Below are 25,269 nucleotides of genomic sequence, written 5' to 3'. Positions count from 1 at the left end.
TGACTGATCGGTAGCGGATGCTTACTCCTCCATGGCACCTGATCCTTTCCTGGAATTATAAGAAATCCGTGGTTGCGCTGCTCCCAATTGTTTTAACTTATTAGCTTGATTACTGTTCGTTATCGCCATATTTCATGCATTTACTGTAAATGCACATTTTCTAAGACTATTTAAAGAAGTAATGTGTGTGGGAAACGCCGCCAGCAAAAAAAAAAAAAAAAAAAAATTAGCAGAACACTCAGAGAATGGGGACCACGATTTGTTGGTATATAAGAGGTCCGTAGGAAGTAATTTAACCACCTTCCAGTTATAAAATTTCATTTCCCCATATAATTGTTCGCTAAAATAACATTTTGTTAATATATGTGAAAGAAACACACTAGTCTGAGTAGGATTCTTTAAATTTCCTTCTAAATAAATGTTGAATGATTATAAAGACTAAATATTATTCTGCCAAAGTTCTGTAATTGGCATTGACAGATTTTTCCCCGTTGAATCTTATACATTATCAATGGTAACAAAACTTCTACGAGTTGTCGGCCTTCGACTTTCAGATTCTTGTACAGGCTCGCTCATTCTTTAATGCTATGTAGTTTCCATCTTTCATTTAATTTCTGTAATGTATCCTTAATAATATTAAGTTCTCTAGATATTCTTTACAATCCTAAAAAATAGCTAGAAATTATTCTGTAGATAAGACATTTAAAATTCAAAACCTATATTTTTGTACAGGACAATACAATAATTATTGAAAAAAAATATATATCAGCCAGAATTGTTGAACTTCAAAAAAAAAAACAAAAAAAAAAAAAAAAATTAGTTTGAAAGAAAATTCTATCGTGAGAAATCAAGACACGTTATTGTATGCGAAAATTATCCTGATCGATTTTTTTGTTCAGAGAATAATCACTTTTTCTACATTGGTAATTTTTTTACTCTTGATTTCGTCATTTTTCTTATCTACTTATTCGTACCAAGTTATTATATTATTTCTTTTATTAATTTCCAGAGAGAGAGAGAGAGAGAGAGAGAGAGAGAGAGAGAGAGAGAGAGAGAAATGAAATATTTAAATAAAAGGCAGGTAAAATGATTGTCTTAAATTGACTTTCTAGGTCATTTTTCATTTCTGTTTGCTCTTTTTTTTTTTTTTAAATTTCAAATCACTTGTCATTAACAAAAATGTCAGGAAAAGGAACCGCCCCGCCATCAAAGGAATTCTTTAACACGTTTCGGTTGTAAACTTTTCGAACACCAGGCGACTGCGAAGTTTGTAAAAGGAAACACTTGTATGTTAATGACAGAAGAAGAAAATAGCTGAAAATCTTTGATGTTTAATAACTGTGGACAACAAAATTTTGATGTTGACATGAAACGTGGTTTTCACAATATAACACCTATTGAAAAGGGGCATGAGATGTCTTTGTTAATGAGACGTCTAAATAAATGTGTATGTTTTAAAAGAGGACCATGACTTTTTTCCTTGATTACCTTCTTTAGTTCTTTTGTGAAGATAAAAATCAAAATTGTTTTTCGTTCCAGGGCGGTACTTATTCTGTGTTCTGAATGTTGTGGAGTTATTGGTACTCATAGTTTGTCCGTTCCAGTAGCAATTCGACAAAGGTTAAACGAACAAGGAACTCTACAAATAGTTCGGGGCGACATGATCCCTGTATTTTTTTGTGTTTTAATTTCTTGAAATTTTACGTGAAATCGGCTGTTATAATAACACAAATTGCCACAAAAGGGAGTTTTAAGTGTTTTCACACATTAAAATGGATAATATGTTTACACTGAGTTAATACTTTTTATGAATTTGTCTTTCTAGTCAGGCTTGAATTTAAAGTCTGATTCGATTTATTGTTGAACTAGGACATTTAATAGCAGCTGAAATGACGTTGATGACAATAGCATTATATTCAATGCGGACTATCTAAACCTTGGTCATGTAAGCTATCGACCCAATCTTAGGCAAGTGTATGTTAAAGTGGTCGAACAAAATATATATCCTTATCATGTGACTGCAACAAAAGTTTTTCTTATTTCATGTTGATGTCTAGGAATTAAGATGCCCGGTTACAACTCGTCTGAAGTAAGTATTTCTTTATCTCTATCTTATTATCACTGTATCTTGTATAAATACAACGTTAGGTACTCCATTCGTTTCAAGTTTCATGGATACCTATTCTTGCATTCTTCCTTTGATGAATTAGTCACAAAACACCTAATTCTCCACCGGAGCAGTTTTATTGATTGCGCCAGATTGGATTGCAATTTTCCTACTTTTCAGTAAAACTTTCTTTGAAGTTCCAACCGTTATAAGCCGATTTATATTCTTACAGTTATCTGGATTCTCTATTCTTTATATTTCTGGTCGTCGAAGAATGTGAGGTTAAAATCTCCGTCGTTTTCAGCTTCAACAATGTTATCGAAGTCAAGTCTTGCGTCTAAAATTGACGAAGAATTCTCATTCTTTTTATTCAGGATTTAAAGTCAAGAGATTCCGTGTAGAACTTATGTGTATTCTTCTGCAATTATGTCCAAGGTTGTGTCAAAACTTAGCAATTACAAGTTTTGGATAATTTCTGGTTAATTATTTTGCTGTGAACAATCAGGGTCCAACATGAAGGAATTTTTTTCACAAGAAGATATGGTAGGCACCAATATTATTATTTTTTTCGAAATATGAGAAAACTGTGTATGCATGATTCATTTTAACATAAAGAATTTTAACATATTTAATTTTGATAAATTAAAATTACAGTTAAAGATAGGTGTAGCTGCAATAATGTGAAATATGTCTTTTGCAATCTAAAATCTTGTTAACTTAAAATTCAACAATTTAATAGTTTATACAATAAGTATGCATTCAATTAAATGACGGCAGAAAATCGACAGAGTTATTTTTATAAACTATGTATTGTTAAATTTTAACAATGGGCCAGATAGAATGACCCGAACGGTAGCATCTTTTGAAAGGATAAAGAATACTAAATGGCTCATTTGTCTATCATTTTGATAAAAATGATTCAGCAGATTGAATTAAACCCCCGATCAACATCAGTCATGGTTTATATTTATAGCATCAGCAGATCCAGAGTCTATACATGAGGGTGAGGGGCTTTTTAATTTAATCTTTTGAGATTTTCTTCTTTTTCCTCTTTATTTTTTTTTTATTTTGACAGACAGAAACAAGCAGAAACCAATAACTTACTTTCGTACACAGGATGTTTTATTAAGGCATAGATTAAATTAAGTTAAACCTAACTTTCACCTTCACTCTCTTCGTGCAAAATTTGCCTTAAAATTTGACGTAAATCAATTAAAACTGAGAAAATTCGAAAATTGAATAAATATGTATCCCTCCTATGACCTCTGTCAATGCTGACGATTGAAAAAATTGTTTTCGATGCTTGCACAGCGAAAGTTGTATATCTGGCACATTTTTAGATATGAACAAATAAAAAAATAAGAAATAAGAATATTCACTTTTGTAAATTCCTAAAAGTTTTGCGTTCAAGAGCTCTCTAGACTAAGGAATCTGGCATTATACCAAGCAGCAAGTCATTTCATAAGTAGCAAAGAAAACAGAGACTTTAATTTTTGTATTTAGACAAAAGTCATTTTTGTATTGGTGAAATATATTGGATTTAAACCCTACAATAATTCTGTATAAGTAACGTGTTAAGCAGCTTATACGTATGGTCCACTATTTACATGTGTTTTTTAAATGAACCCTCTTTGGTAAAAGACATTTTTTGTATTTCTCTTTTACTTGAGGGACGAATGACATTAGCTAAGAGCTCTCGAGGTTTAATACATTTTTTGGTAGCTTTTATTGTTATGGTATCTCTTCAGATTCTTTTACGCAAAGGTATTAAATATCAAGCTATTGTTGAACATTGTGTTTTAGAAAAATAAGGCAAATGAACATTGTTCGACAAGTACTGAATTGAAAATCATCTAGAGTTACAACATTCGTTATGATTCGCTTTTCCGTAGGCAGATGAAAGGGTCATTAATCTATGGTGTTTGAAATTATAACCCAAATTCTTACCAATTTTTTTTAAGTAGAAAAATGCAGAGGGCACTAAAAATAACCCCCCCCCCCTAGGCATAATTATGATCGAGAGTTTCATGGATATCAAATTTATTGAGACATTACTTACAATATTTTAACCATTTTTATAAGATTTTGATACACATTTATTATGTCAAATGAGAATCAAAAGAATTTATACAACTTAACTTTAACTTCATTCCCACATGTACATGTCTAATACGTCAATTGAATAAAAATATTATTGCCCAAAAGATAAAGAAAATTGTTGTCAATTTTAACCCAAAGCTTACATGCTATAACCTGCATAACTGCAATATTTGTCTTTTAGGGGAAGACCTATTGTAAAAAAAAAATGCTTGAAATGGTTTAATTTCTTATCCAGGATACAGTCTACAGAGTATGCTAAACGTATCCAAATTAAACAAGGGAACTACAAAGCGGAGCATTCCCCTTTACCTATATATGTATAATACAATGCATCATACGTCATCGACCCTGAAGCAAATTAGTCATTTCCGTTTCGCACAGGATAAACTTACACCCAAACTAACGCACACACTAGCGCGTTACTATATCCCCTCCATCTCCTTACGAGGGGATAATGATCAGTTGAATTCAACACAATAAAATATTAAATTCTAGAAGAACATTATCACATTTGAAGATAAAAATATTTTAATCCCGGAAGAAATTTTATTCAACAAGGTGAGGTTGCACCCTAATCATCTAAACAGAATACCTGAATAGAAAAGATTATTCTTAGAATCTTGCCTGGGTATAATTTAACTTGATGGGATAATTTCTCTTGTGATAGATTCAATTCTAAAATGGCATCAAAATCATGTAAATTGTAAAAGGTTTCTTAAGGTACTTCATTGTGTTTTTTTATAAAAAGGAATATTTCAAATATCATTAATCATGAAACATAAAAAGATAAAAATCCGAATTACTCAAATCATAATGGGTCACTTACAATAAAACTTCTAAAAGAAGTCTGTAGGTTTTTTTTATTCATTGACAGGAGCACAATAGCATCTAGTCATTACAAAGCATATCTTAACTTTCACACGGATTTTCCTTTTTAAAGAACTACAATCAAATTTTGTAAGAACGATGAACAAATTATGAGAGGGGATTTTACGTTCGGCAAGGTGTTTTTCATTTGTTATTATGCAAACAGGTGCGTGTAAACATTTATTTGGTGTAAATTAAAGGGTAGAAGTGTATTCTATGAAATTATACCCCAAAGAATTAACGAGGTGAGAAGATCAGCCAGATCTATATTAGGACAGAGGACCACACGCTGAATTAGAAAAAAAAAATAAAAACAAAATATTAGCAATAGAACAGGAAAATCGAATTGGAATTTAGATATACTGAGATTGAAAAACATTCCACGTTTCTGTGTGCGTCTCTGGCACGCGAGATATTATCTCATTAGTAAGGGAAAGGACCTTGGTTGCCTGATTTGAGAAAGACAAGAAATATATACAGTATGACATTATAATGTATACGTATATCTTGACTATGTATCTTAATTAAAGTCAGCAGTATTGAATACCGTCTAAGAAACAAGCACTTACAATTGATAAAACCATTCTAACGATCTAAGTGTTTAATCGTCCTACGACAGAACGTGAATCATCCAGAAGCCAGTTCTATGTCTTATCTTTAAATTGTTTTATTCTGTTCGATGTTTTTATCGGTCAAAGTTTTGAAATTATAGTTAATCGGCTGCCACAAAGCTCTGACCGGTGGTCACTTAGACAACAACGTATAATAGATACAAAAGATCGCAGATTAGCCGGGGCCTCTCACCCAACAGCTAAGATCTCCTCCATGTACATACAGTAGTCCTATTCACAGTTCTAATCCATTTAAACATCCAAAGACATTAATCGGAAAGACCGTTTAAAATACACAAACAAATAGTCACCACTTTATGCATGTTATTCGCTGGTTCATGCAAACTTACACCAAAGTCTCTTAATCCAGTTCAATACATACTCTCGGGACTGACCAGTCGATGAAAATGACCAAAACTTAGTATATTATTGTGAGACCAGCGGTCTGGTGCCCAGTTTCCCTATAGGATGGGACCTATTGTTAAGGATTCGCGATCAGGCAGTGAGAGCTCTGATAAAACTGAGGTAAGAACAGTCTCTTAGATTATTAAACTCAAGGTGTTAAGTAGCCAACCTAATTAGCTTGAGAAACTTGATTTTGGATTTCAACCTGATTTTCCAATAATCCTATATGTCAAAATAAGAGGCAAAAATTCTGTGCTATTGTCAAGTCTGTACCTTTTTGTTAAAATTTCCAGATGCCCATTTTCCATAAGACAGTCCTTGAGGCGATAAAGTTCATAACATGTTCTTCTGGAAACTAGAAAATTGATCTGTTTTTGTACTCCTGGAGACTTCTCTTTTGTGCTCTTGGAGACTAAAGAGTAGATCTCTTATGTACTCTGTACTCTTGTAGATTAGAGAGTTAATCCCCTATGTACTAGAGAGTCGATCTCTTATGTACTCTTGTTGACTTGAGAGTCGATCTTTTATGTACTCTTGGAGACTAGAGAGTCGATTTCATCTATTCCTAGAAACTAAATTGAGAGAGTTGATCTATTTTGTAGGCTTATATACTTTTGGAGACTAGAGAGTCGGTCTCTTATGTTCTCCTAGAGACTTGAAAGATGATTTCGTACGTACTTCTTCAGATTAGAGAACTGATCTCCTGTTAACTCTCGGAGTCGAGAAAGTTAATTTCTTCTGAAGTCCTAGAGAGTACAAAATTGATTTCTGTTGTACTCTTGGAGACAAAAGAAATGATTTCGAATGTAATCCTTGAGATTCAAGAGGAGGGTTGATTTCGTATGTACTTTTGGAGATTAGAAAGTTGATCTCGCATGTATTCCTGGAGACTAGAACGTTGATTTCTTGTACTCTTGGATACTGGAGAGTTGATCTCTAAATTGATCTCATATGAACTCCTGGAGAGTAGAAAGTTGATCACTTGTGCACTGCTCGTGAATAGAGAATTGATAACTTACTATAGAATAAACTCTTGGAGACAGAGAGTCGATCTCTTTTGTACACCCTGCAGACAAGAGGGTTTATCTCATGTATTCACCGAGACTATAGAAATGATGCCCAAAACACAAGGAATCAACTCGACGAGAAAGCATAATTGGCTTCTAGAAACTAACGTGCTGTGAAAAACAGACTACCCAATATAGATATAACTAAAAATTAAATAGATTTCACTTTAACACCTCATTGTCTTTTGACGTTAATTAAATCAATGCCTATAATAAGATTTTATTGTCGGTCAGATATGCCTTCTTGTCAGACAACACGTGGTGTTTGGTCCATAACAATTGCATTTAGAACAATTGATAATAGGTTCATTCACTGTTTAAATATTAAAGTTTAAAACATCGTAAAGTCTCACGTTAACAGACAAAAGAATGATTTAATTAAAAGGCAATTTTTGAAATTGGAGAAATCCAAAACGACCGAAAATCCAATTCACAAATGAAAACACAATTAAAGTCATTTCATTTCTCGAATCAAACAGTCAATATTTTCTAAGTACTGAATATATAGCAAAGTCATGGCATTTGATAATATCGAGGACCCTAAATTAAAATACCGGGAGAGGGGTAAAGATTTGTTTCTGTGAAGTTTGAAGTTGACGTAATATAAACTCTGGATATTTAAACGATAAAAGAGGCAGTAAGCGGTGCATATAGACAGCAGTCTCTCCGATCCTGGGGATGTATTCCTTTAAATACAAGTTTGTGCCGGTAAGAAAACTGTGGTCTTTGAGAAAAAAAAAATCAGGAATTGATTTTCCTATCAGAAATTTGAAGCGATGATGATATAATCATACACCCGGGTAGCTGTTCCGTAAACAGCACTGCAAAAAGCTCAATGACACGTTTTCTGATCAATTCGGTAGAATCTGGAATGCAGGTACCCGAAGGAAACAATGTTGGATGTTGTTATTCAGGCCATGTATTCGAAAACATTTATTGATTTTTTCATTGTGTATTTAATTTTTGAGATACACATCAGTTTTAGCGTGTAAATGCAATATGCTGAATCTAGTTCCACAAATATTGACAATTCATTCGCCTTGAAATGGAGATTAAATCTGTCTGTATATACATGTATATAAAAATTAGGATTTTCTTCATTAAAAACTTTCGAAATTATGTAGGCAACCAGGGTATTCACGATAATTTTATGTATCCTTTTTTTAACTTTTAGACGGAGAGTTCCAGTTCCGGGTCCGGAAGAATGGAACGGATCCGGCCGGAGAAAACGCCTCGGCAAAGAGTGCAGTCTGTTTGGCGTAATGTTCGCTGGGCGGAGTCATTTCCGGACGAATCTCTCAGCATGGAATCTTCGGAGTTAACCCCAAACTTTGCCTTAAGGAGGATAGTATTACTTTTCGAGACCAAAAAGTTCGACGAATGCGCCACTCTCATTCGTCGGTTAAATTGCGTTACTTTTGGAAATATTCTTCAGGAAGTTCCGATGGAGGTCCTGCTCGATTCCATGCCTTTCAGTCTTTCTATTCTGGAGGCCCTCTATGTCAAACTCTATGAGACCACCCTGGAGACGTACCCCAAGGAACATCTGCACATGGACCTCCTCGTCAAAAGGATGGTGGCTTGTTTCGCCAGAATGTCCCAATCTGGTAACAGAGCTGAGAAAAATTGTAACAGCTTCTATCCTTCGTGTAGGAATATCTTACGTGTTGTTTCTTACGTTGAACCAAATGTAAAACAACAGCTAAAACAGAAAAAGAAGGCTTTAGACAGGTGTTTAAAACACATGGGGCAGCATGGACTCGTGGAATCGTCCTGCGGAAGCCTGATGAACCTTCACGATGCTTTAAAAATGGAATTAGATAAAATTGTCTTTCAGTACCGGAACGCCTTACAAAAACTGGATGAGCTCAGTCTATCAGCAAAACATCCGACCAGCAGTTCGGTCACTTCCGGTAAAGCTCCTACCGAGGTTAGCCACCAAAGACTCGTACAAATGACAAGAGCAGACGTTCAAAGCAGGATTATTAAAAACAAAACCTTATTCAACATTGTAGAACCCGCAGTGACAAATCAGTGCTTGAAAAAGTTATTCCATATTTTAGAAAAACGGATTGAGTACGATAAAATTGCTTTGTTTCATGACACCGAGCTTCGCAAACACTGTGATAATATTTCTGAGGAGGCTTATTTGTCTGTTATTATGAAGCAGTTTTCTCAAGGATACAGTATAGTTCTGCAGCTCCTGAAGGAGGTGTCCGAAATTGATGAGGTCACGTCTGAGGATGATGACGTAGGTATGATCTCCAGTGATGAAGACATTATGACGCCAATCACACGGATGGACCGATCCAGGACATTCAATGGATTCACGCATATTTTACCCCACAAAGCAAATGGTAAGTGATTTGTAAGCTCAATTTAAACATATTATTTTGAAATTGAAGTCGATCATGGCTTTGATGATATTGTTATGAGTATATGAGATGGCACCAATTATATTTCAAAATTGTAAATGTCAAGAATTAGTCGAATTAATATGTTTTGTAAATTGTTGACTTTTATCATTTCATAAATTATCATAACCTTTTTTTACACGGGATGTCTTTTATTCTGATTGAAAATTATCACGGTTCAAATTTCAGATGTACTGTTTTCTTCGGTTGAAATATTTTGCACAATGAATGCTTTAACAAAAGTCAGACGGTACTTTAAGACAATTTAAGTCAATGCCCCTAGATCTTGCTTGAATTTCAGTGATTCCGTACAGCCCTATGAACTAGAACATAGATTCTGTGTGAGTCAGAGAAATTCCATAAACGGGTGCAAAAACGGGTCTCTAACAATGAAGGTTTCCAAAATTATACTTCATTGAAAGCAATATTATACTAGAAAAGAACTTACACCATCATTTCTTTCTTTTCCTTTGAAGGATATGCTCAATATTAAAAATCTTACTCAGGTGAAAAGAAACTCAGAACATATAAGGATTTAATCGAATAAGCCCAATTGAGTGCTTCCTTAACTCAATTTGAGAAAAAATTCTACCTTCAGTACACAATCAGAAGCTTATATCAACTGAAAGAAATTAACATTCGGTTAAATAAGAAAAAAATATTGCTAAAAAATATAAGAAACTATTTCAAAATACAGAAGCAGAGTAGGTTCATTTTTAATATGAAATAATCTATACTCTCTACTGAGAACAAACGGAGTAATAAAGAGTGAATGCTCAATGTTGTGGCTATGATATGTGCATGATTTTAGTTACATGTATATAAGTACAGTATACTAGTCTGCTAGTATAGGGTACCATATGCACAATGGCTAGAATGCATTTGGGTGTGTGTTTTTGTAATGTATAATCATCGCATTGCTGGTCCTGCTGTTTGTCCTCTCTTGCATTAATATAAAATTCAGTTAAAGACTTGGAAGATTATAAATAACTAAATTAACCATCTTAGATTTATATTTATCCAAAACAAGCTAGATTTAGGTTTAAACACTGCTTTGTAGTGTCATATTACTTTCAATGAATTATGAATGACAACAGATTATCGGGCAAGTTTCTACATTTCAGAACCAGTTAACATTTGCATGTTTATCTTTAAATATCTGAAAATGAGATATACAATTTAAATACCATAATTATATATTCAGTGTTCTAATACATTTAAGGTATTAATCATATTTAGGCAGTTATGCAGAAGCACAGACGGTTACGATATACTGATTACGATACCTCCGCGAAGGAGAGAAAACTGTCTAAATTACTTGCTTTCCTATGCAAAGGATCGAAAATGCAATGACAACAATACGTTTGAACAAATAATTAAGCTGACCTGAAGGGCAGCAATACAAAGAACGAGGAGATCGAAGTTTGCATCATCATCGCGTTTCTGGTGTTGAATTGTTCCCCTCTTGCATGGTGGTATAATCCTATTCCATAGTTTAGCCACAGGAGTTCGCGTACCTATCAATTTTACCGAAATTTTCAGTAAATAAAAAAGATACGTAATACCTATAATAATATTATAGGTATTACGTAGAGAGCCACTCTAGACTAGCATAACAGTAAACTAAATATAGAAGAAGTTGCTTTGATGTTGGAAGTTAATGGAATAAAAAACATGAAAGTTACAATGAAAACTGAGTCAAAGATTTTAATGATGGTAATAGAATGAGAAAAAGACAAAGGATTGAGCGAATTTAAAAAATCTCTCGTGAAATTTCATTTTATTAAAGCTTCACATACACAGTGCAGTTTACTTTCGAGTTTTAACAAGGAAGTTGGAAATTTAAAATGACTAAATGCAGATTTTGATTCCACTATTTCTAAATTTGTTAAGAATTGACAGTGTAATTACATGTTGGAAAATTTAAGTTAAACAAAAATGGGTAAAGCACGGCAACGCGCTACTTATTTCCAATCAAACTTGTATCAAAGTGGAAGGATCAATTTTTTAAAATTTTGAAATTAATAAAACTCTGATGCAAAGTGAAATAGTTGAAAATATAACATATAAGCTAATATTTCATGGAACAAAGTTATGCACGTGCAACGACCTTTTTTGATTGCTTTATAAATGGAGTTTTAATGTCCGTTTTTTTCGTGGAGAATTAATACCATGTACTCTATTAAGCAATATTTGTAACATTAAATTCTTTTAAATTTCAGTTAACAGATTTTCAAAATCATTTGGAAATAAAATGAACAGTTTCTTATTGGCAAGTCACAGAAAACGGTCGGATAATAACCGAATGCTCATTGCACATGTACGTGTAATGCGTATAAGTTACACTGTTTAAATGTGGGAAAAAAAAGAAAATGGGCAAATGAGAATACTACAGTGCTGTTTTTTATGATGATGAAGGTTCACAAAGTTATGAATATTGGATCTGAATATCTCGTTAAAAAGCCGATTGCAGCTAAACTTGAGTGTTAGTTCATAGCAACCAATGTTTCTTTTTAGAAGTTTCTCCGCCACTTCAAAAGAGTTGTTACCTATTTCATATCTCCCACGGCGTAGAAAAGAATCTTCTTAAACATTTAAAAAGAAGTGTATAAAAAAGTGATATTACATAACCACCCTAAATATGTTCTAATACACGTCAATAGTTTTGATTTATAGACCTCGTATGATTGGAGATTCACAAATAAAGCGTGTTTTATACGCTGGGATTAAATTTTGAAGTGTCTCTTTAAGATAAATGAAGGATTTGTATTTACTGAATAAAAATATACTTCCATTAAATATACATGTACCCCTCAGTAGCGTTTTGCAAGACAGAGTCATTTTCTGCGCATCTCCAATTTATATAAATCTCACTTAATATTGACAGGCACTGCATTTATCAATTAAGTTTAGGTCATTTAATTAAAACAAAAACCGATGTTAGACGTCTCTGGCTGCGTTCATACCCGGCGATGAAATCTGGTGTGCTTTGTTGAATGTAAATTCAGGTCTTTGTCATAACCTGCCTTCATGCACACTGAACAGAAACAAGAGCACTGGCGGAAATAAGTGTCTTCTGCTAATAGTATCTGTCGTCTGCGATAGTCATCTAGGCCATAAGCCGAGGGTGTTTATCTTTTTCACACTTTGGCGACGTGTCTAAATCCCTATTTCATGCTTTAACGAATGTTTTCAGCATGTTCAAACTCGAGTAAAATGACAATCAGGTCGCAGATATATTTTTTCTTAACATTTGATATAATGTCACCTATTTAAGATTAATTTTCATTTAATGATCACTACTGCGGGGAAATGAAGTAGTGTATTTATATTGAATCTTGCCTTTTTGAAAGTTTGTTTTTGCCCCCTCCCCCTTTTTCGCTCTCTATATGATATAATTTTCTCACGACAGTACTACGATATTGAAATAGATTTGCTGTCCAAATAAAACCATGGGTTCCGTTTTACAAAAAGAACTTAAGATTAATACCAATTTTTTTTTAGATTGAATGTAAAATTTTGCAAAATTAATGATCTGTTTAAAATTGCTAGCGTAAATTAGCGTAAACTCTTTTTAGAACCCTTTTAAAATCATCAAGAATCAATTTCAGTTTAGTGTATATTAGAAAGTTATAAGTATAATTAAATTTAAGTCTTATACTCGTAAGTTCTTTTGTAAAACGGATGCCATATGCGCATTGGACTATATATAACATACCAAGCTAAGTTCACAATTTGAATAAACTCGATGCGGGATATCATATTTTTGAAAAGAAACACGAATCGACCAGGGAATCTCAATGTCATTTGGTACTTTGCATTAATCGCGCTAAAACAGGACTTCACATTGATGCTCGGTACCTCGTAGCGTGTTTCGGGACCTTCGTCCCTCGTTGGTACAACAATGCTGATTGATATCCGCGTGGATTAATATCAATATTGGTCCAGTGCTTGCGTGAGGACATTTTTAGTGTGTTTTATCGTGATACAAAGGTACATATGTGGTTAGCATTGTTCAACGTTGTGATGGCTGATTCACAGTCTCAGAGCTTTGTAAGGATTCGTTAATTACAGAAAAAAAGTTGGGATAAAATGCCATTTTAGTGAACAGAAAGGAATGATACACTTGTCGTCAATTTTGGGAAATACTATTGAATTCTTATGAATTATAGATATGAATAGGAGAAAATATTATACGTTATCTCCGGCATCTACCGAAAAACTGTCGTTGACTCTGTGTTCTAAACTCTGTTCTAATCCCTCACACGGACATAAAACGACCAGTAAGTAGAACTATGCTATTTGTAATACAAATGCACTGCTGTAATATGTTCAAAAATTACATTTTGCTATAATATACAAAACATTTTATACATTTTTCCATTTAGAGAGTCCCCGACATTTTATTTTTATTCTACAGTCATGAAGATTTGAAGGGCATTCATGAATGTTCTTATGACCTTGAGGAGAAAAGTGAAATATGAGCTTTTAATTTAAAAAAAAATCTTTTATAAAGATTCGTTTCATTTTTCAAATACCTACCTTCTGATGGGTATATTTTGTAATTTTTTTTTGGGCGCGTACTATATTATAATTCTTTATTGAATAACATTAAGCCATACAGATCATCAGTACAATCTGTTTGAACAAAGTAAATATATATTATATGAACACAGACTAATACATCATCGAATGACGATGTTTTAATGGATAAATAAATTTTATTTGGGAGTTGAATTGACAGTTTGAATAGAAAGCAGTGGCCATAGAACCTACACATGTAAAAGTTGACCATTATAGTTAGAATTTTTCTCTTATACATGTACTTTCGTTCACGTGCCGTTTTAATATTATTTAAAGGGGAGTTCAATGTAAAAATGTGACTTTGCTAAATCAATTCGATCCATACAATTATACAGGAACACCAGACAGACAATCTTAAGGCTGTAAACATTTTTGATTTCCTTCATTGTGATTAAAATTATTTCTATCTCTTGTGTCTCCTTTAAATATTAAATATTTTATTATGCGACCACGTGTATAAGTGGATTTGTCAGTATACATAGGTATACAATTAAAATGAACAATAACATTTTATTTAAGCTATAAAATGAACAAGACCATGGAATTGTTATTCATTTTCTTTAAATTTATTTAACGTATTTCGACAAACAGGTGTTTTAAATTGTTGTTTGTTTGCACAAAAGAACGATAACTCTGATTTACAACGCAGAAACATCCTATCAGAGTTAACTTTAATTAGTTGAGATCTACTTCGTCATAAGTTTATTACAGATGTTGGATAAAAAATGAGAGAGAGAGAGAGAGAGAGATGTTATGCACATCAGCAATATCTTACATGTACATTCAAAAAACAGACGGCACATGTATCTTGAACTTAAATGTAACTTATGGTTTAATTTTATTTAATCAAAAATTGTTTCAGCAATTTTTATTACATCATTTTGCATTTATAAGCTGAAAAGGAAAATTCTAATTCCTCTAGGGGGCAGTACAGGCCGTAAACTTCCGGGCATGCGTGGACGTAAGTTTGTTGAGAAGGGATAACGCTTGTGACTTGATTGATAAAATGAGATTAATTTATGGTTATGGTTGTGTGACCGGGTTTACTAATTAGTCTTTTATTAAAATTAGATGGTTGAAATGATGAATAATTACATACTCAATCACTCATACATGTAACCAGTATGTCCAGTCAAGGGATTCTCTTATGTAACCAACAGAGTTATAGTCTGTACCATGAGCGCTTCCAATCATCTTCGACAAGAGCCTCAAATTGCCTTAAAAAAGTCATTCAACTTTGAAGTTTAAGCATTTTAAAACACTCTCAGAATGGAAACTTACAGAATTATCAAATATCCCTACGAACACGGTTTTTCAGTCTTTGGAAAGCTACATGTTTTTGGCCATTGCTGAAAAGCATCATATACATATACGAAGACAAAGACTGCTCAGAGATCGTCCAATTGTGACCGAACTTGGAAAGTTGCGTTATGTACCTCATGATGTTACTGACAGCAAGTTACAGATATTAAATTCTTTACGAAGTGGCGGCTGTTATCTTCAAGTTTCATGACCTTGAATTCATTGCCGTTTCAAGGATATTTTGAGATCCATTAATGATTGCATTTTAAACAATGTTAGTATCGTGGGACAGACTATAACAACCTTTATAATGTAGAACAGAATTAACTTATTCCATTGATAACATCATACATGTTTATAAAATGTGGCCTGTTGGATTAGAGGTTCAGGATCATGAACTGCATTGAATTTTTATTTTATGCGTGAATTGACAAATATTTCTAAATTCATGATTTGTAGCACTTCAATAAATTTTTGCAAGACAGATTTTAAAACTACAGAAACTGTTCTTTTTCTCCTTCAGGGCTTCGTCCTTCAATCATTTCCAGTCCATTTCCATGTAAACCTGTAACTGCTGGATCAAACGGCCTGACGAATGGTCACGCGACAGTTACCGCATCACCGCTGTCTTCCCTTACGTCCGTCTTCCTAACCAATGGTAGCCGCCATAGTAATGGACATACGGACACCGTAGAGAAACTTGAACAGGAAGTGAAAGCTTTAAAGTCTGAGCTACAGAAAAGTCAAGAAGCAATCAAGAAACTACAGGAAAGGGAGAGACAACTCCTAGAAAGGTAACTAAACGTTGCACCAATGAGATAAGGTGTTACTCCGATCTATGCCATGCAAGATAATTTTAAAAGTGATGCATTTCATTTTATTTTAAGGCATTATGCAATAAAATTTAGGTAGCTCAAGTGGTTATTTTATTTCTTGTCAGCAGGGACCATACATGTACTTTCACAGTTGTTACTCTTATTTCAGAACGCCATTGGATGTTCACAGTCATTATAACGGAGGTTTAAACAGCCATTTTGATGAGTTGTCGGTGACAAGCCGAGCCTCAGAACTTATAAGGCAGTACGGAGATCTCTATAGTATTACCCGTCTGGAAACGCTGGACGCTCTAGATGCAATAGGACAACTCAGTGACCTCTCTGTACTTAAAGAAAAGATTCTTTTCTCGGTAGTTGTGGTACGTGAATAATCGACAGCTATAAAGTATAAATATTCAGTCTAAAAGTGATTTAAATCCATTCGAACCTCTTTTGCAAGCAATTAACTTCGAAAAAACAACTTTTTATCCTGTTTTTAAAAAAATGAAAGATAAGATTTTTTAAAAAATGTATTGCTACAGGCAAACTGTTGTAAAAAGGAATATTTTGATATTTATTCAGCTGCAGAACTAGCTGTAGCTCTCTGCTTGAGAAAATTCGGAGACTAACAAAAACTTTGTTTAAATTTTCTCAAGCAGAGAGCTACAGTTCTCCAGCTAATCCATACTAAAACAAATCATTGGTTTTTTTTTTACCTTTTATATTTAATATAGCCCCATCTGAAAAGCGGGAGGGTTATATATAAATCAGGATGCCGACCGTCTAGCTGTACATCCGTCCATTACGCTTTGGGGTACCCATCTATCTCTTCCGCAACTCCTCTAATATAACTGAATGATTTGATGAGACTTTCAGAGAATCTTTATTACAAATGTACATTATGCCATTGTGCACCTCCTATTTTACATTTTGATCCGACACACATTTTGGGTTTCCCATAGCAAAACATGGACACTGCCATTATATTTATATGGGAGGCGGGGGTATCAAGTAGTGAGCTCATGGCTCACAGTACCTAGTTTCTGTCTAAATCCGCTCGACTTTGCGTTTCCTGTCATAAACTATGGGTTGCATTTACTCGACTGTAAAAACGGGGGATATAAAAAAAAAGTTGTATACCCCCAGTTTTACTAGTTGGATTAAAAAGCTCTAAATACCTGTATTAAATTTCACAATTTTTTTTATGTAGTTGTCCTTTCGTGGAGCTCAGCAAGCTGTCCATGAGCTGAGGGGAAAAGTTCGACATTTACTAAATCTTCCACATCCGGATGCACAGAGGAACCATTTTGATCCTTTATCGAATCACATGGAGACACAAGTTGCTCAATACCTCTGCAAAACAGCTGGGAACTTTGACGTTTCAAAAACAATTGAAGTAAGATCAAGTTTTTGATAAAAAGTGTAAACTTTCAAACAGAATCATGTGTATGTATGCATGAAATATATAGTTTTTATGTTGGAAAATTTAGTTAATTTTATGATTTATGATTTTATGTACATGTATGCATGTATGAAATTATATATTTTAAATATTACAATGCATGTAGTTTAACTTTTTTTTAGAAACAAAATTTATTTTACCAGTAAATTTATGCAAAACTGTACCACAAGAAACACCTTTGTTTTGTTGATTCTATCAAATATTAGTATACGTGATCACAATAACTATAATGTGTACAGTGATTACGTAAAATCAAATATACCGGCCTCAGTGGTATGAGCCTACGAATTTTAGAGATTATGATATATATCATCCTTTTATCTTTTGTTCATTTATTGATACACAATTTTGAGTGTCCTATTTTTTACAAATTTTATATATACGTGATCATGTGTACAGTGATTACGTAAAATCAAATATGAGCCTACGAATTTTAGAGATTATGATATATATCATCCTTTTATCTTTTGCTCATCATTTATTGAGAAAAATACACAATTTTGAGTGTCCTTATTTTTTACACTTGCAGAATTTTTATATATACGTTTTTTTCTTATTATAGGAAGTTTGCTCACAGATCTACGCAACATTGTATGACTATCCCGTTTTGAAAGACTGTCAAGGATTAAGACATTACGTCACTTCCTGTGTTCAGATTGCGTGGGGACTGTCCGTGCAAAATCCACCCTTCCTCATTATTTACGATGCACGACAGTTTCATCCTGATATGCATACCCGACATCATTCTTCAAGTCCCGAGTCTGAGGAAATTAAAAACTTTTTGTGGCCTGCTCTTACTGAGGGATATGGGGGTCCGTGTGTTTATAAAGGAGTTGTGATCACGTGACAACCAGTTCTATCGAAGGAATCCCAGAAGTTGAAACAACTGCAACATAAATTTGAAATAGATGAAGTGCAAATAAGATATGAAGTGCAAATAAGATAGGCTTGCTGTATAAGATTAAACGTTGTGTATCCCTCGGTACGAAAAAGAACTATTCAACATTCGGTTTAATTATAATTATTTTTTTGAACAAATTTACTCACATCCATTGTTGGGTATAAATTTAGTGCAGAACATCTCGCACGACTCTTCGGGTACCAAATCTGATTCAACTTTGATTCGTATATATTTTGCACTTGAGCATTGACACAGATCAGTTACAGGAACATAATATACAACTTAGGTACTACCGCTATACAGCTATATTACCTTTATATTATTTTCCAAAAATGTAACAGCACTTTGCGGAAACGTTAAAACGAATTAGTTAAAAATTTGCGGAAATGAAATCTGCCGAGCCACTGCCGGAATATACAACGTTTATGATATAAATGCTTTCATTTTCAACATTGAAATATGTACTAAGTGCTATGAATAAAAACAGAAAGCTACTTTAAAACTGGATGGAATTTTGCAATAGCCAGCTTGATAAAGAAAGAATGAAATGGGAATTTATTTTTTATGCATAAGTTAATATTTTCAAAGAAAATCCTGCATTTATGTACAATGTACTTTATAGCATTTACATGTCAATCGTGAGGCCAGAAAGTATCACGAACATCAGCCACATCTTCCAAGCATTTATTTTTTGTAAAAGCTTAAAATTGCTTTGTTCATATGTACTGTTTGATTCTAATTTATACCTGTAAACATTTACTTTATCAAAACATGGTAATGAAATTAAATAATGTACATATAACCGTGTTTTTTGATTTTATCGATTTCAAGAAAACTGAAATTATTATTGATGAAGAACAGCATTTGATTCTATTGAGTAACCTCGTGATACTGCAACTAGCCTGTTGAAAACTGAGGGGGGGGGGGGGGCTAAACCTACGCTCCAATGTTCTATGCCTATATTATGTTTATCTTTGCAAAAAAGGGGTTGGTAGGGGCTATAACCCTATCCAACCTCCCCCGGGTTCCGACGCCTATGATTAGTAAATTGACTTTCATGCACTCTTTATCTGTCTTTAAAAGATTGAAAGTGAATAGTGAAGCTCTGATTTCAAAATGCTCTTAAATGTAGCTTCAAATTTTGTTTGATACCAATAAATCAAACCCTCTAGCTATAATTACAAGAGATACTAGTGCTAGTGCCTTTAATCGAAAATTTGGGGAAATGTAGTTTTTGCTTTTTTGATCAAAATTTGTCGTTGTCGTAAACTTTTCACATTTTCATCTTCTTCTCAAGTACCACTGGGCCAATTTCAACCAAACTTGCCACAAAGTATCCTTGGGTGATGAGGATTTAATTTTGTTCAAATGAAGTGCCAAGGCCTATTCCAAGGGGAGATAATTATGAATTTATGAAAAATTAATGGTATCTTTTAAAAATCTTCTCAAGAACCATTTGGCAAGGAAAGATGAAATTCATGTGGAGGCATCCTCATGTAGTGTAGATTCAAGTTTTTCCCCCAAATCATCCCGGTAGGGTAGGGCGGGGCCACAATGGCTGATCAAAGTTTTACATATGAATACGTAGGAAAACTATTGGGCCAGGAAAGATGAAACTCGTGGATCTCTCTCTCTCTCTCTCTCTCTCTCTCTCTCTCCTGAATGTCAAGATATTAGAAAATAAATTTTGTTTTCAAGACGGAACGAAATTTATATATAATTCAAATTGACATTATTTAATTTTTTAACTTAAAATATGCGCTGTGTGACTTTTTTGCCTCTATAGTTAATGTTAAAGAAGTCATTTCTACAAGATATACGAGGACGTTTCTTGGGGAACATTACATGAATTTACTTGTCATAAAAAGGATCAAATATTTTTTAATGACTTTTAAATAAAAAATATCAAAAGTTATTTCCTTCTCCCTCTCAAAAAGTAAGCAAACCAACAAGAACGAAAACGCATGATAAAAAATATTGGCTTCGCCCACTATGCTTTGATTGGACGGCGAGTTGTTAAATTCTTGCGTAATACTTAATAACCCTTGTCATATCTATAGGTGATTTATTTTCAACTAATCAACGCGCAGTTAGGAAGACAGCCAATCAGCAAAAGTGTTAGAAAAGGACCAGATAGGTTAGAAATATATTTATAAAAGTTACGGTAAAACACGTGTGTTTGTTATGTATGCAGATTAAGTCCTTCGGTAAAGGAGATCAATTGGTTGTTCATTTGTTTACGGGCGAACAGGTTGAATCCGCGCCTCGCATGCATGATTCAGTCACGTATAAGGTAGATTTCCGAGTGTTTTAAGTCATTCGAATTTCGCTGCTACATTGCAGCGAATAATTCCCCACCCCACCCACCCTTTCCAGTATCAATATTTCGTACATGGTGTTCGTTTTGATGTTGACTTGTCGCTTTCTTTGAATCTTTTTTTGTAGAATTATATGGATTTAAGTAGTCAAACTAAAGCCTGCTTTGTATACTGTATACACTTCATTAAAATCCGTTGCACTCGCGCATTTTTGGAGTTTTATTCATAAATAATTTATGTTCGGTTGAACTGGTGAATTTGGAACATAGTCGTACTTAGTAATATGCGAAAGATCTGTGTAGATGTACACTGTGTTAAATTACATTGACTAAACAAATATCCTACTGGTAAACAGCCATTCAATGTGATTGGCCAGTATTATCAGGGTAATGTTGTATTCTGTGTTTCATATGCAAAGCAGCATTGGTTTCATTGAAATCAGACATCCAATCGCTGAATAATCTGGTAATCAGTTTGTGAAATTTTACTTAGGTCGATCAAGCAAAGTTGCATGATGTCGAATAATAGTAAAGTTTTTTTTCATGTTGAACTTTAAAGAATAAAGTAAATTTTAAATTAGTAACAGATAAAAATCGGTACAGAATTCAAATTTTCTAATTAAACAACATTTTTTTTTTTAAATAACAAAATTTAAACACAAAATTCGGTTTCGGGTGCTTTATATTCTCTTGTTTTAAACTGAAAATTTTCAATCTACTTGCTAATTTCTAAAATGCTAAATAATTTTCGAAATTCATAGTGTTACAATGTAAGTACTGTACAAAACATTCATCATAAGTTTTCTAACTAATTAATAGTTTTTGAAAGCAAAGAATTAAATGCAAAAATTGGTTTTTGGGAACTAAAATTTTAAGTAAGTATATGATATTTTTTTAAACCTTAAAATATCTAATCAATTTATGTTCTTAAAGTTTAGAATTTTGAACAAAAATATTTAACTTCATAGAGTTTGATTTTTTTTTTCAAAATATGAATTATGCGGGGTTACGTTCAAAATATTGTGCAGATGTAATAAATATAAGATTTCTGTGAAATAAATTTCAAATCAAAGAATATTCTTATGCAATCTTTAGCATATTTTATTGATTTGAAAAAAAAATAAAATTCATGTATGAGTCTCAGAGTTTTTGAAACTTTGCAAATGCTACATACTATTTTTTTTATCTCAAAATGAATTTTTGTATAAAAATGATTGATTTTGAATTGGAATAAAGTATGCAGTAAATCTTAAATAAAATTCCGTGAATCTGTAAAATGAAAAAAAAATAATAATAATAAAAAAAAAATTGTAATCATTATTTTAACATAAAATGTTATTAGCATATGAAATTTAGCAATTAGCTTAATTTTATATATATATAAAAAAATAATGATATAATTTATGTGCTAACGTAGAAATTTTTTTTCTCAAAATCTGCATAATTTTTTTAAACTTTAAAATTTGCACAAAAATGCCAAAAATATAAATGCTTTACTAATAGTTGGCATAAATAAACAGTACTAGCTACAAATTTTTCCATTTGTAAAAATTTACGAAATATTTAAACCAATCTACACTTTAAAATCTACATACATTTAGTGCAATTAATTTGCATATAAAAATATTTTTTAAATCTTGATAAATCAGCTGAAAATTTCAATAAATGAGGATATATATATTTAGCACACGAAACTACCAAAGCATAAATTAAAGTAAATTTACTAATAAACATTTATAAATCTGCATAAAATACGTTTTATTCATTTCAATTTGCATAAAATTAGCATAATTGAAAGATTAGTTTTCATAAATTAGCTTTTTTTTTTTTTTTTTTTTTTTTTTATAAATTTGCATAAAATTAGTTTCATTTACATTAATAAGCGTAGATTTAAAAAAAATAGTATCAATTGCAGAAATTTACATTTTTTATTCTTACTTTTTATTATTTTTAATTTCTTTTTTCATTTTCGCGCTTCTTGCATAAAATTAGCTTTATTAGCATAAATTAGCATAAAATTAGATTTATTTGCATAATAAGCATAAATTAACCTCATTTTGGCGTTTTTGCATAAAATTAGCTTCATTTGCATAAATTTGCATAAAATTAGCTTCATTTGCATAAATTTGCATAAAATTAGCTTCATTTGCATAAAATTAGCTTCATTTGCATAAATTTGCATAAAATTAGCTTCATTTGCATAAAATTTGTGCTAATCTTCCGTTAATTTATGCTAATGAAGCTAATTTTATGCAAATTTATGCAAATGAAGCTAATTTTATGCAAATTTATGCTAATGAAGCTAATTTTATGCAAATTTATGCTAATGAAGCTAATTTTATGCAAAAACACTAAAATCGGGCTAATTTTATGCTAATTTATGCTAATGAAGCTAATCTTATGCAAAAAGTGCTAAAATGAGGGTAATTTTATGCTAATTTATGCTAATGAAGCTAATTTTATGCAAAAAGTGCTAAAATGAGGCTAATTTATGCTAATGAAGCTAATTTATGGGGAAATGAATTAATTTTATGCTGATTTATGCAAATTAAGCTAATTTTATGCAAAAGCGCTGAAATGAAGCTAATTTATGCAAATGAAGTTACTTTAATGCAGAAAAGCGAAAATGAAGCTAATGCAAATGAAGCTTGTGCAAAAGAAACTTAATTCATGGATATCGCCTTATTTTTTGCAAATTTATGTTTGTCGGATCGTTTTATGCAAATTTGTGTAAACTTGACAAATAAAGAAATTTGAAAGGTGTGATATTGAATTCATAATTTTTTTGCAAATTTTAAAAAATTTAATATACAATAATTTAATTTTTTGCAAATGTTAGCTAACTTGTACCGATTTGTTTAAATCTTTTATTATTTATGTATATTTACGGATTTCAAAATAATTTAATGTTAATTTATGCAAATGCCTAGCTATTAATCTGTTAAATTTTGCTTATATATTGTAGTTGTAAAAAGGGGGATTTTATGCAAATTAATATATAAATATAAGTATATGAAGGAATTTTTTTTGCGAAATACGGACAATTTTTTTCCTTAGTGTATATTATTTTGGTCCGGCGTCTAACACTTTATAATTCAAATCTGAAATGATTTAGAATTTTAATATTTTAATATAACAGTTCAAATTTCTAAATTAGAAATTTTAGTGCTTTGAAATTTTATATTTTAGTTCAAAAACCTAAACTTTCAAGTTTCCAAACAAGTTTAAAAATTTCAACGTTTTAGATTTTTGCTTTAAATTTTCAAAATTCAAATTTCCAAAAACGATTATGGTATTTTAAATGTTTGAGTTTTTAAATTTTAACTTTTACTTCAAAAACCAAAAATTTGAACTTTGAAGCTATGTCAAAAACTCTCTTGTTCAAGCAATAGAGCTTTAAAATAATCAAAATATTTAAATTAAAAATTCAAATCGAGTTTGGAAATTTGATATTTTGGATATTCGAAGTAAAATTCTAAAAACTTAAAAGTGTTTTGGTTAATTGAAATTTGAATTTTTGAACCGAAATTCTAAATTTCTAAAAATCCAAAACTTTTGAAAGTTGAAATTATGAGTTTGACGTAAATTTTAAATCATCAAAAGACGAAAAATGTTACTGAATTTTAGATTGTTAAACGTAAACTTTCTGAACAAATGGTGGATTAAAAACTCGAAAGTTTAAAATTCAAAAATAATTTTTATAAATGCAAATTTTGTATACATGTATTTAAGGTAAAAAAAACTAATCAATAAAATTTCAAAACATGTTTGGAAATTTGAAGAATACATGTATAGATTTTTTAACTAAAATATCAAATTTCAATATATCAAATCAGTTTGAGTTTTTAGAATAATACATGTATATTAACATTCTCATACTCAAAATCATTTTAGAAATTTAAATTGTTAAGTGTTATACGGACCGTAAATTAACGTAAATGATGGTTACATGTAATTATAAGTTGTGCATTTAATCCTAAAATTTTAAGGTATAAATCCGTACACAATACAGTTTTTAAATATTTATGATAATATATACAGATTCATCTTGATCCTTTCTTTTTTGGAATCTTTGTTAATTTATTGTAATTCATTCAGATTTAAATTTTATATTGATTTATGCAAATTTATACATCTAAAAATAAGGACTTATTTCTAATTATTCATTCGAATTTCTTTTAATCTTCGTTAATTTTTTAAAATTTACTTTAATTTATTTATGCTTCTTTTTATAGATTTATCCGAATCAAGAAGTTTTGTAAATTAAAGTTAAGTATTATCGTTTTACAAACAGCGTGACAGTTTGCATGATGGGGC

At 31.9% G+C, this 25,269-nt stretch overlaps 1 protein-coding gene across 4 annotated transcripts; it reads left to right on the top strand.

Moving 5' to 3' along the window:
* The first annotated feature begins 1,827 nt into the window (after positions 1 to 1,827).
* On the top strand, positions 1,828 to 19,407 carry LOC134246375 (uncharacterized). Of its 4 annotated transcripts, none has more exons than XM_062728737.1 (7): positions 1,828 to 2,089; positions 8,332 to 9,514; positions 15,078 to 15,116; positions 15,981 to 16,251; positions 16,442 to 16,652; positions 17,483 to 17,668; positions 18,297 to 19,407. In XM_062728737.1, exons 1-7 carry the CDS (start codon positions 2,066 to 2,068, stop codon positions 18,579 to 18,581), a joined length of 2,199 nt encoding a protein of 732 aa, XP_062584721.1. In that variant the 5' UTR covers positions 1,828 to 2,065; the 3' UTR covers positions 18,582 to 19,407. The 4 variants fall into 4 exon arrangements, with proteins under 4 accessions (XP_062584721.1, XP_062584720.1, XP_062584719.1 ...); XM_062728736.1 differs by lacking the exon at positions 1,828 to 2,089 and adding an exon at positions 2,564 to 2,650; XM_062728735.1 differs by lacking the exon at positions 1,828 to 2,089 and adding an exon at positions 7,704 to 7,865.
* The last annotated feature ends 5,862 nt before the right edge of the window (positions 19,408 to 25,269 follow it).

Source organism: Saccostrea cucullata, unplaced genomic scaffold (assembly GCF_032062105.1).
Source record: "Saccostrea cucullata isolate Sc308-1 unplaced genomic scaffold, CSIRO_AGI_Scuc_v1 ctg22, whole genome shotgun sequence".
Taxonomy (NCBI): Eukaryota; Metazoa; Mollusca; class Bivalvia; order Ostreida; family Ostreidae; genus Saccostrea; species Saccostrea cuccullata.
This window is presented reverse-complemented; position numbering and strand designations above follow the sequence as displayed.